Below are 10515 nucleotides of genomic sequence, written 5' to 3'. Positions count from 1 at the left end.
CCTGAAAACGAGGGCTGAATTCTGACGGACTATGTTACCATAAAAGTTAGCCTTTGTAAGGAACATGATGGTTAAGTTGTTCACCTTAATTGCATCATGGAGCGCGCGGTCCCAGAGAGATTCTCGTGCCATAACAAATGCGCGGTTGGCATAGGAGGTGTAATTAATGGCATTCGTGTCAATCTCTTGATCTAGCGCTCTTTTAGCGGCACAAAAATCACCAGCTATACACGCATTTCGAACGTCCGAGTTCATAGCGAGGACCTGCATCCAGTCTGTTCGTATCACAATATAAGAGATAAAGGTGGGAACATACCTTGAAATCAGAGTAGGCTTGGGCCTTGATATGAAAGAAATGTTTAGATGATGAAGATGCACGAAAATGAAGCTAAATTACCTGATGCATCACCCGCTCCTTGGAATCGTCCTTTGAACCATCCTTTGGAACATTCTTTGGACGATCCTCTGGCAAAGTGCCCTCAAATACTGGCCACTCTGAGATTTTATCCTGGCCTCCGCTGAGGATTCGCCTGTCATCGGCGGAGAAGGCGATGCACCACACCTCGCTAGGGTGTTTGAATGACACGATGGTTCGTCGATCGGAGACACGCCAGAGTCGGACACGGTTGTCCTCAGATGCGGAGGCAAGGAGAGTGCCGTTAGAATTTAGGGAAATGGCCCGGATGCTCTTGAGGTGGCCCTTCCAGGGATCACCGACCTGCATCCAGGTCGATGTGTCCCACTCGCGTATTGTCGGATCCTTACTACCGCCTGCTGAAAAAAGCCGTGTACCATCGGGCATCCAGGCGAGCGAATTATTGTATGATTTATCAATTGCAGTGTGACCCTCGAAGTTTGCTATGCATTCTCTCGTGCCCGAATCATAAATTTGGATACTGCTGTGCGTTGCAATTGCAAGAAGCTCGCCAGACGGCGAAAATCGAACGCAGCGGACACTAGCCTTGAGGACATCTCTAGAATGGTCAGGACCGAAGAAACCCTGACTCAGATCAGCCCGATTTCTGACATTAGGCTGGTGACAAGTGATTGGATTTCCTAGCAGCTCCCAAGTCTTTGTGCACCACAGCTTTATCATTCCGTCTTCTGAACCGGTCGCCAACAGTGAACCGCCAGGAGAAAAGGCTAGTGATGGGATCCCACCGGGGTGGGCTTTGATGGCTCGAGTGAGAGATTCCCCGATGTTGAAATCCCAAGCGATGAGCGTCCCTTTGTCATCACCACTTGCTATCAATTGCCCATCTCGCGATACCGATAATGCATTCACGATGCTGGATGAATGACACTCCAATCTTTTCAACAGCACGCCCTCCTTCATATCCCACAGACGAATGATATTCCATGAGGCCGTGACCATGCGTTGCCCGTCAGGGGAAACTGCGATTGCATTTGTGCGATTATTGATGACTCCAGAACCAGAACCACCATCATGATCTTCGAACAGTCGAAGGGGCGTGGGGTTTAGAATGAGCTGCGCCATTTTTAAAGTTTGATGATTTTGAGGACGATCGAAGTGAACTTTGCGGTCTTTGCTGCTGTTTTGCTGCTCTACTACTACGTCAAGCGTGGTATTAATATCGTGGGCACGCCTTGCTACTAATGTGTTGGTACCTTTAGATTTCAAATTTCAATTGTGAGAAGTGGACAACCAGATATGCCTGCACCAACCGAACAGTGAGGAGCTACTAGGCTGTCATTTCTTCATGACCGTTCTGGGTGTTATTCTGCGACTCGGAAACCTTAGATTAATGATGATTGTGACACGTGGGGATGTGATTACAACGTCAGGTATCAGAAACAAGGAAGGCTCTAACGCTGTCGGGAAACCAGGCTCCAGTCCGAGCTACGTCAGGGCCCAATCGAAGACTCGTGATGAATTATGCAGTGGCACAAAGTTGTCCCAGGAGCTTTTGGATAGCAATGGCTTTGCAATCTGAGAAATACGTTGCTTGTCTCCACTTGATGCGCTTTTGTATATAGGCGTTCCTAAACAAGGCTATTGTGCGCGTGTTGCGTGGTGTGCGCAGTACCCTGATCAGAATGTTGGCGATACCATGATTGAATTCCTCGCGAATCTCGGCAGTGAAAAGCGTAAGTGGTGCACCGGTTTCAGTTGAAGCCGATAGACTATTATAGGACTGACTTGAAGTTTTGTGTGCACTACAGAGGAAAGAGAAAAAGCGATAAGGACAAGGAAGAGATTGTATTGCTCGTGACAGTAAACGGCAGAACAGGTGCCGTGCTGGTCACAACTCACCATGACGAAAGGCCCCCATTAGTCATTGTTTGTTCCCGGACTGACTCGTACCAGACGTTGACGTTGCTTCTGCGAATCGCTACTAAAGATCGACGATCTCTTCTTTTCCATCCCAGGAAAAACAATGAAGCCTATGCAGAGTTCAGGTATATATAAGCCGGAAGGACTCAGCTCATATGATCCTTCACTCGCACTACACAACCCTACTCTGTAGTTGCTTGCCCTCTCCTAGCAGTAGACCATGTTGACACTCACCAACGTCACTTGGCTCGACATACTACTATGCCTTACTTGTGCTGGAGCGTATTTGCTAAAGTGGGGTTTTAACAAGAAGCTCCCTGCACCATATCCTCCTGGTCCCCCGGGGTGGCCTCTCATCGGGAACATCTTAGACATGCCTCACATCCGAATCAAGCCCTGGCTCACCTTTGCTACATGGGGCAAGAAGTATGGTGAGTACCTACCGTTTCACCGATATCATGCATTTCAAGGTCTTGTCTGCAGGTAACATCTCGCACATCGAAGTTGTGGGTCAACACATTGTGGTGCTGAACTCCGTCAAGGCTGCGATAGACATGCTGGACAAGAAGAGCACTCTGTACTCTGACCGTCCTATTTTTCCTGTTGGCGGTGAACTTGTTGGCTGGAAACACAGCCTGGGCCTTCTCCCTGATGGTGACCGCTTTCGCCGGTACCGCAGGAACATCCACCGCATGATTGGCAGCCGAGCCGCAGTAGGCATATACAGCCAGATCGAAGAGGTCGAGACTCGCCGATTCCTTCAGCGTGTGCTCACGAAACCCGGTCAACTACAGGCACATGTCCGACAGTATGTATTATTTGTCTTTGCATTGACATGATCTTGATTTTTATAGCACCGCTGGTGCCATCATTCTGCGCATCTCTTATGGTTATGAAGTGACGAAGAACGACGATCCTTTTGTTGACCTTGCGGATCGCGGTTTAGATCTATTCTCGCGTTCCACTGCTCCTGGTGCCTTTGTGGCTGATTTTATGCCATTTTGTAAGCCATAGTATCCCGATGTTTACTTCTATTTCCCTCACCATTTGTAGTGGTCAAAGCCCCCGAATGGTTCCCTGGTGCTGGCTTCAAGCGCCTAGTCCCTGAATGGCGTGAGACCGTCGAAAAGATGGTTTTTACGCCGTACAATTTTGTCAAGGATCAGATGGTGATCAACATCTGTAGTTTTGCGATCATGTGTAGAATTTAATTTTTACAGGCAGCCGGAATTGCCCTGGAGTCTTTTACTTCGAATCTGTTGGAAAACCGTACGTTGTCCGTAGAAGATGTGAAGTGGTCTGCTGCATCTCTATACGGCGGCGGTGCCGACACGGTTAGTCCCTCCTTATCTACTACCAATCATTATTTCTCAGAGTATTACCCTGCTTTCCTCAGACTGTTTCTGCAATATACTCGTTCTTCCTGGCCATGACACTATTCCATGATGTGCAGAAGAAGGCTCAGGCCGAAATAGATGCTGTCATCGGTCCTGATCGTCTTCCCTCCTTCTCCGACAGAGGTTCTCTCCCCTATACCGAAGCACTTGCTACAGAAGTACTACGATGGAATGTTGTCGTCCCTACCGGTCAGTGTATCTTGTTTATCACATTCTTCAGTTGCTGAAGGGTATCTCAATGACAGGTGTCCCCCACCGTGTCACCGAGGATGACATCCATGACGGGTATTTCATTCCAAAAGGTTCCTTGGTAATACCTAACATTTGGTTGGTACACCCATTCTCTGCATTTGATATTTTAACAGAATGCAATGTAATGACAGGTTCATGCTCAATAATCCACACACATATGCTAGTCCCTTGCAATTCAACCCTGAACGCTTTTTGTCTAATGACGGAAAAAAGCCTGAGACCGACCCCCGGAAAATCTGCTTTGGTTTTGGGAGACGGTGAGCATAGAGTTGGTTACCTGTAAAATGCTAACTTTGTGCTTCGCAGCATCTGTCCAGGTATGCTCAACTCACAGAAAGCGCTGATAAATATTCCGATGTTTCTTGTTTTTGATGTGCAGGTATGCACCTCGCTGAAGCCTCCATCTGGATCTCTGTTGTGATGTCACTGGCCGTATTCGATATTTCCAAAGTCGTCGATGAACGGTGTTGAGATCACCCCTGAGGTCGATCCCTCATCTGGCACAATCAGGTATGTCACATGTCTTATCATGTCCGACGTCGGTCTGAATAGACACGATTTTCAGTCATCCGAAGCCCTTCAAGTGTTCTATTAAGCCCCGCTCTGCGAAAGCCTATCGAGCTTATTGAACAGGATGCTAACTACTAAGGGTGCGAAGATGAAAGCATACATGAAGGTGTGCCACATCGCATTATGGCACATGTCTATATGTATCGCTTTATTTTGTAAGAATATTTTATGATGCGTGCTTTGGTATAAATCGGGCTACCGTCATCATGACAATCAGCCTGCAGTCTGGCACCTCCCTCCCATTGATCAAGTGTATATTCAAGTTCGTCCAATGACTGCAGCTAGGAAGTACATTGCTTTGATACGTTTATGCTTATCCTATCTTTGAACATAGAAATTCGGATGGCCTAAATTATGGTATACAAAACACGACTAAGCCATCAAAAAATATGCAATCATCGTCCTCCAAGCCAACTTGAATGGAATTGTGAGCACCACATCGAAAACCCACTGCGTAACGTATTTCTTGCCGTTCGATAGCTAGCGCAACAAAAGGCGACCCCGACGTAGAGTATATAGTGACCACCTTCGATACATTCAGTCCTTCGGTTACGGTATCCATGATACTAACGAAATCATGGCACCTGTGGCGGGCAGAGAAAGAGAAGCTATGAGACCTACGGGGCCGCACTGACAATAAGCACGGTCGTGCTCTTAAGGAGAGACATTATCTGCTTGGAGGAGTAAAGAATGATTAAGCAACTGAGACAACAAAGACGACTTCAACCTCACCGTCAGATGGATCTCTGGACACATCAATGTCCCAGGAAATGAGAAGACCGACAAAGAAGCGAAGAAAGCGTCAGAAGGACCCAACCACAACAGTTCAAAGGACAACCTACCCAAATTCCTACGCGACGGTCTACCCAGCAGTATATCGGCAGTCAAGCAAGCCCACAAGCAGCGGAACCCGGGCCAAGAACGCTGGGAACGCACATGATCCAAATCTCCTCGCTACGCTCGCGTGGCCACCATAGACCCCAAAATCCTGAACTGTTCCGTCATCAAACTCATTGGTAAACTCCCCAAGCGCCTAATAAGCCTCTATATGTACTTCTACAGCCTAGTAGCAACAAACTTCCAGAACCTGATGCGAAAAAAGGGCATGGTGAAAATGCTGCACCACTGCTGCGACTGCTGCGCGGCATCTGCCGCGACCACTGCTGCGATGTTCCTAAACGGTGAGTGCGCATTAAACTACACTTACTTACTGCTAATCACTGGAACCTCCCAGTACTTGTCCTCCGAACGAGCCATGGACTCGAGGGTGCTCCGATTCCTTATATGTGTATCCACGCTCCCAGAGTCACGGTCAGGCGATATCACCGAGATTCGTAGTACTCCCGGTCTGCAAGTCAGGTCTCTTAAACAATTATCTTGTTACTAAACGATCTTTCATACTGCATTGTAGTCTGATTCCTCCGCATACAATGTTATTTTTATTTCTTTTTAATGAGCGACTGCGTAGTCTGACGCGGCCATTGGCACCTTTCTTCGCGTTCTCGGTCCTCCATGGAATTTTTTTACCTGTCGCTCCTGAGCGTTGAGGCCTAGGTCCAGTCAGTCCAGTGACACCTGTGTACAGCCCCACAGCCCGGGCATATGCATGAGGATTGGCAGCTGAGCATGCTAATTTTTCGTTAGGTGTAGTACTATACGAGTAGGGCGGGCATGGTCACGATTGTCATTGTGTTCGTAACATATGTTATTAGTATGGGATGTATATGACTTTTCCGGGGCATTCCTGATGAACGAGTTTTGTTCCGCAGTCATTTGAAGCGTGCAGTTGACTGATGAGTGTGAATTTGTGTGTAGCAGGACGTGTGATGGTTTAGCAAGTTGGCTCGTCAGAAACAATGATTCTGAGTCCAATACACGTACTAGTACACCATGTTCGAAAACCATCTACCCAGTTCTCAACATCATCACTCCGTCCCTTACCGCCTCCTTGATTCCTGTTAGCCCAGTATTGTTGAGGGCGCTGCATTAGTAGGATAATAGTAGCTATACATGTGCTGGATTAAGTCCTGTTGTCCTTGTCAGCCTCGCAGTGCGCACACAGAAGATTGCAAGACATACTAGTAGAATGACAAATTTGACCATTGCTAGTGCATAATCTTGAGGATCAAACGACACAAGTTGCTCAAGCTACCGATAGCAGAAAGTCAGCTTGATTTGGAATTGAATATGAGTTACTGACAAGTGTCGCAGCACTTTGTCGCGGGCGTTGCGGTCGTCGCGGTCATCGCGGGCACCTTCTTTCCATATTTGGGGGGTGCTGCGATATGGTGCCCGCGATGACCGCGACGACCGCGACGACCGCGACGACCGCGACGACCGCAACGACCGCGACGACCGCGACGCCCGCGACAAGGTGCTGCGACACTAGTATACTTACTTGCTGAAAATAAACTCGAGTTGTATAATACATGGTCCTCCAGCACTTATTTTGCACATCGTAGTATTGCAGACTCGCATTAGAATAAATACTTCCATCAGAGAACCGATGAACAAATGAGAAGGTCATCTAAAGCAATATATAATACAGCGTCACAACAATCTTCGTATATCTGCTGACCGCTTCACATGGGAATATTTGGCATTGTCGAGGAAACAACAATTTGAAAGCACACCAGCTGAGGAACGATATTGGCTAAGTGATCTCTTTCATTTGAATGTGTCTGAGAAAATATAAACGGGCTCAGGTTCAAAGCACACCAGCTGAGGAACGATGTTGGCTAAGTGATATCTTTCATTTGAATGTGTCTAAGCACCAGCTGAGGAACGATATTGGCTAAGTGATCCCTTTCATTTGAATGTGTCTAAGAAAACATAAACAAGCTCAGGTTCAAAGCACACCAGCCGAGGAACGATATTGGCTGAGTGATCTCTTTCATTTGAATGTGTCGAAGAAAACATAAACGGGCTCAGGTTCATCAAGTTTAATATGGACAGGTGCTGAGAGGGAAAAGAAAGAAGGTTGCGATTTGTGAAGGTGAAAGACACTGCGATAATGTTTAATTGTTAGCTGCTAGATATCGATTGGGGATCCGTGCGAAAAAGTGTTGCTTTTGCGGAGCAGCGGATGCGTTCAATAGGTGAGCGACAGATCAACTTTTGTTCCGCTTTGACTTTTAACGACATCTACTTGAAAATTCTAACTTTCATCATTAATGGGACAATTTTTCAACGTGTAATGAAAGCAAATACCTTCCAGAGGATTACAGAGTTGACAGCAGTGAGTCATCCTTCCCATCGGTGTTTCCCTTATCATTCAACGAACATCTCATGTATTTCGCCTCATACCAGTTACATTGCTTCGCTTGCGACAGACGTCGTGCCTCTATGACTCAGTACCTGGGCTCGCGAGTTGACAGCAGTGAGTCATGCTTTCCATCGGTGTTTCCCTCATCATTCAACGAACATCTCATGTATTTCGCCCCACATCAGTTACATTACTCCACTTGCGACAGACGTCGTGCCTCTATGACTCAGTACCTGGGTTCGCGAGTTGACAGCAGTGAGTCATGCTTCGCATCGGTGTTTACCTCATCATTCAATGAACATATCATGTATTTCGCCCCGTACCAGTTACATTGCTTCACTTGCGACAGATGTTGTGCCTCTATGGTTCAGTGCCTGGGCTCGCAAGTTGACAACAGTGAGTCATGCTTCACATCGGTTTTTTCCTTATCATTCAACGAACGTCTCATGCATTTACAGAAATAAAAACTTTTGGAAACTGATGGGCAATACCGCACATTTTTGTCTAGTCATCTACAAAACAAATTGATTTGTTAAAATCACCACTTACGAAGGTGTCTTGTCATAGCTAATTAAACGAGCAGAAGAGACTTATTGACAGCTCGCGGCGCACTGTCAGATATATGGATTCAAAGACAAATGTTTTGATATTAATAATATTAGTAGCATATGGTACAGTGTAAATGTAGGACTGCACTGAATGCAGTGCAGCAAAGAGTAGTCGATGCGATGATTATAGATCCTTGAAGGACAGCGGAAAAAGCAAGTGAAAATATTAAGTAGCTATTCGGAGTCAAACACGGCGTCTTCCATCTCTTGTCTCTGCGCAGCAAGTGCGCTCACAGACATCCGGGAAACAACGTCCATCGTCAAGTCTTCCCGATGATTTCTGCCGAAAACTTTTCTGCACAGGGTATTAGCGATGCAAGTGAGTTACTGACGATCAATGACTGACCTAGTCCACCATTCAAGGAGCTCTCTAACTCTGGCTTGTGCCGCCGGACCCGGGGCGTCCTCGAAGAAATCCACGATGTTGTCCCAGAAAATTTGATAATCGAAATCACCGTCTACAGTGCGCCAAGACGTGATATTAGAGAGTGCAAAATGGATCTGCAAAAATAAATTTCAGCCTTACAGTCAGGGACGAGCATTGATGATTACTTGGCAAGTTGCATAAGCGATCGCACGAGGAGTGACTTTCCTCATACCTATGATAGAAGCCACACACGTTTTCACTTTAGCCTGATCTGATCGTCTCCTGGCACAACGGTCGTTCTCAATGATATTGGCGCCGTCGCCGTCGCCATCCACTTCGTTGGCAGAGGACGGAGAGGTAAAGATAGCTTTGAACCCCTGCGATGCGATGAGATGCGAATCAGTTGGAAAAATCAAGTTACTCACCATAACCAACAGCTTCGACTTGAAGAGACCACATTTGAGATTCTTGGCGTCAGCTTGGTAGTCTTCGTACATGAATGCCGGCCATGAATTCTCAGACACGATGAAGGAAATTGTACGGTCGCGAATGCCAGCCCTGATGCTGGACTCGGAATATTAGTGAGATGTGAGCGACGAAGACCATCACTTACATCAGATCTCCCCAGCGCCATTCCGCTGGGCAAAGTAATTGACCGCATGCATCGTGCACAAAACCCCGATGATGTTTGTTGTCCGCTCTAATGAGGGGAGTCGCATTACACTCAATATTCACCCATGACGCCACGAGCTCTTTGAGAGTTCCGGTGTCGTCACCACGAGCTGAATCTGCGCCCCGCTTGAGCTAAATGGAAAATGAGCAAGAAGTGAACAAACTGGTGTCGGAAAGTACCTTTCTGAGCATGTCTTCCAACTCTTCAGTGGTCAAGACATGACAATTTTTCATGAAGCCACGGCAATACTTTAATGAATTCAATATAGCCACGTTGGAGGCGGTTTTGGCTGTTCCTTTTCATAAACAAACATGAGGATATGAACAATGATACTACTCACTCCGGAGTGGTGTCGCTGTCTGCGTTTTCTTCACAACACTGGTCATTTTCGGCAATGAGATCCTCTATGGGAGTGTAAAGGACCACCATCCGGCGAATTGCTCGTCCCTGTGAAACGTAATAGGTCGTCTTCCTAGTGACAATGAGACACTGAAACTGCTTTCAGTGGTTGAGAAAGGAGGTGCGCACCTTTGCTTTGTCGCTTTATCTTGCTTCAAAATTTCGACCTCCTCCATGAGGGCGGCAATCTTGCGCTTCGCCCTAGCATGAGGGGATGTTTGGACACAAAGGGATGTGTTCGAAGAAGGTGCATTCTCAGACGACATGCCAGAGATTTGAAGTGGGGTGAACGAAAGAGTTCAACCTGCGAGGCCGTCTTATATACTTGCCGAAAGCTCTAATGACCTTGTGATCACGTGAAAATCTCTCATGAGTTGTTCTCGAATAAGTAGAAGAGACTCGCCTTACTTGGTAGTTTGTCTCAAGTCCGTTTTGGTGATCCGTAGTAGCCCGTGTCAAGCCTGTTTTTGGATTAGTGTCAGAAACCCTGAAATTTGCAAGACAGGCATACAACGTGCGGAGTGCCCTTGGTAATGAGTTGCTGCTTGTAACCTAAAGTAGTAGTCACTTCATTGCCATCTATACAAATAATGTTCTGTCAACCAGTTAGTGAGTCGACCGGCCAAAATGTTCACTTTAAAGTCTCCCCGACTCTCGTAATCAGAAAAGTAAGTATCAGTGGCCTTCA

The 10515-nt window shown here is 46.8% G+C and overlaps 2 protein-coding genes across 2 annotated transcripts; one reads left to right on the top strand and one right to left on the bottom strand.

Moving 5' to 3' along the window:
• Positions 1-2050: 2050 nt before the first annotated feature.
• F5147DRAFT_756342 (cytochrome P450) lies at positions 2051-4760 on the top strand. Its single transcript, XM_041440344.1, is given in 13 exon segments — positions 2051-2109; positions 2185-2727; positions 2780-3104; positions 3151-3299; positions 3350-3465; positions 3517-3630; positions 3693-3882; positions 3939-4020; positions 4077-4202; positions 4252-4262; positions 4325-4377; positions 4397-4455; positions 4511-4760. The coding sequence occupies 12 exon segments, from the start codon at positions 2517-2519 to the stop codon at positions 4572-4574; spliced, it is 1500 nt and encodes a 499-aa protein (XP_041284120.1). The 5' UTR covers positions 2051-2109; positions 2185-2516; the 3' UTR covers positions 4575-4760.
• Positions 4761-8562: 3802 nt separating this feature from the next.
• Positions 8563-10093, bottom strand: F5147DRAFT_784448 (uncharacterized protein; the record flags this gene model as incomplete). Its single annotated transcript, XM_041442858.1, has 9 exons — positions 8563-8683; positions 8735-8889; positions 8941-9132; positions 9181-9319; positions 9369-9559; positions 9608-9630; positions 9701-9723; positions 9769-9900; positions 9957-10093. The coding sequence occupies 9 exons, from the start codon at positions 10091-10093 to the stop codon at positions 8563-8565; spliced, it is 1113 nt and encodes a 370-aa protein (XP_041284119.1).
• Positions 10094-10515: the final 422 nt, after the last annotated feature.

Source organism: Suillus discolor, assembly GCF_016758755.1.
Source record: "Suillus discolor strain FC423 chromosome Unknown F5147scaffold_575, whole genome shotgun sequence".
Classification (NCBI taxonomy): Eukaryota; Fungi; Basidiomycota; class Agaricomycetes; order Boletales; family Suillaceae; genus Suillus; species Suillus discolor.
Note: the sequence above shows the minus strand (reverse complement) of the source record. Positions and strands in the feature narration are given on the sequence as shown.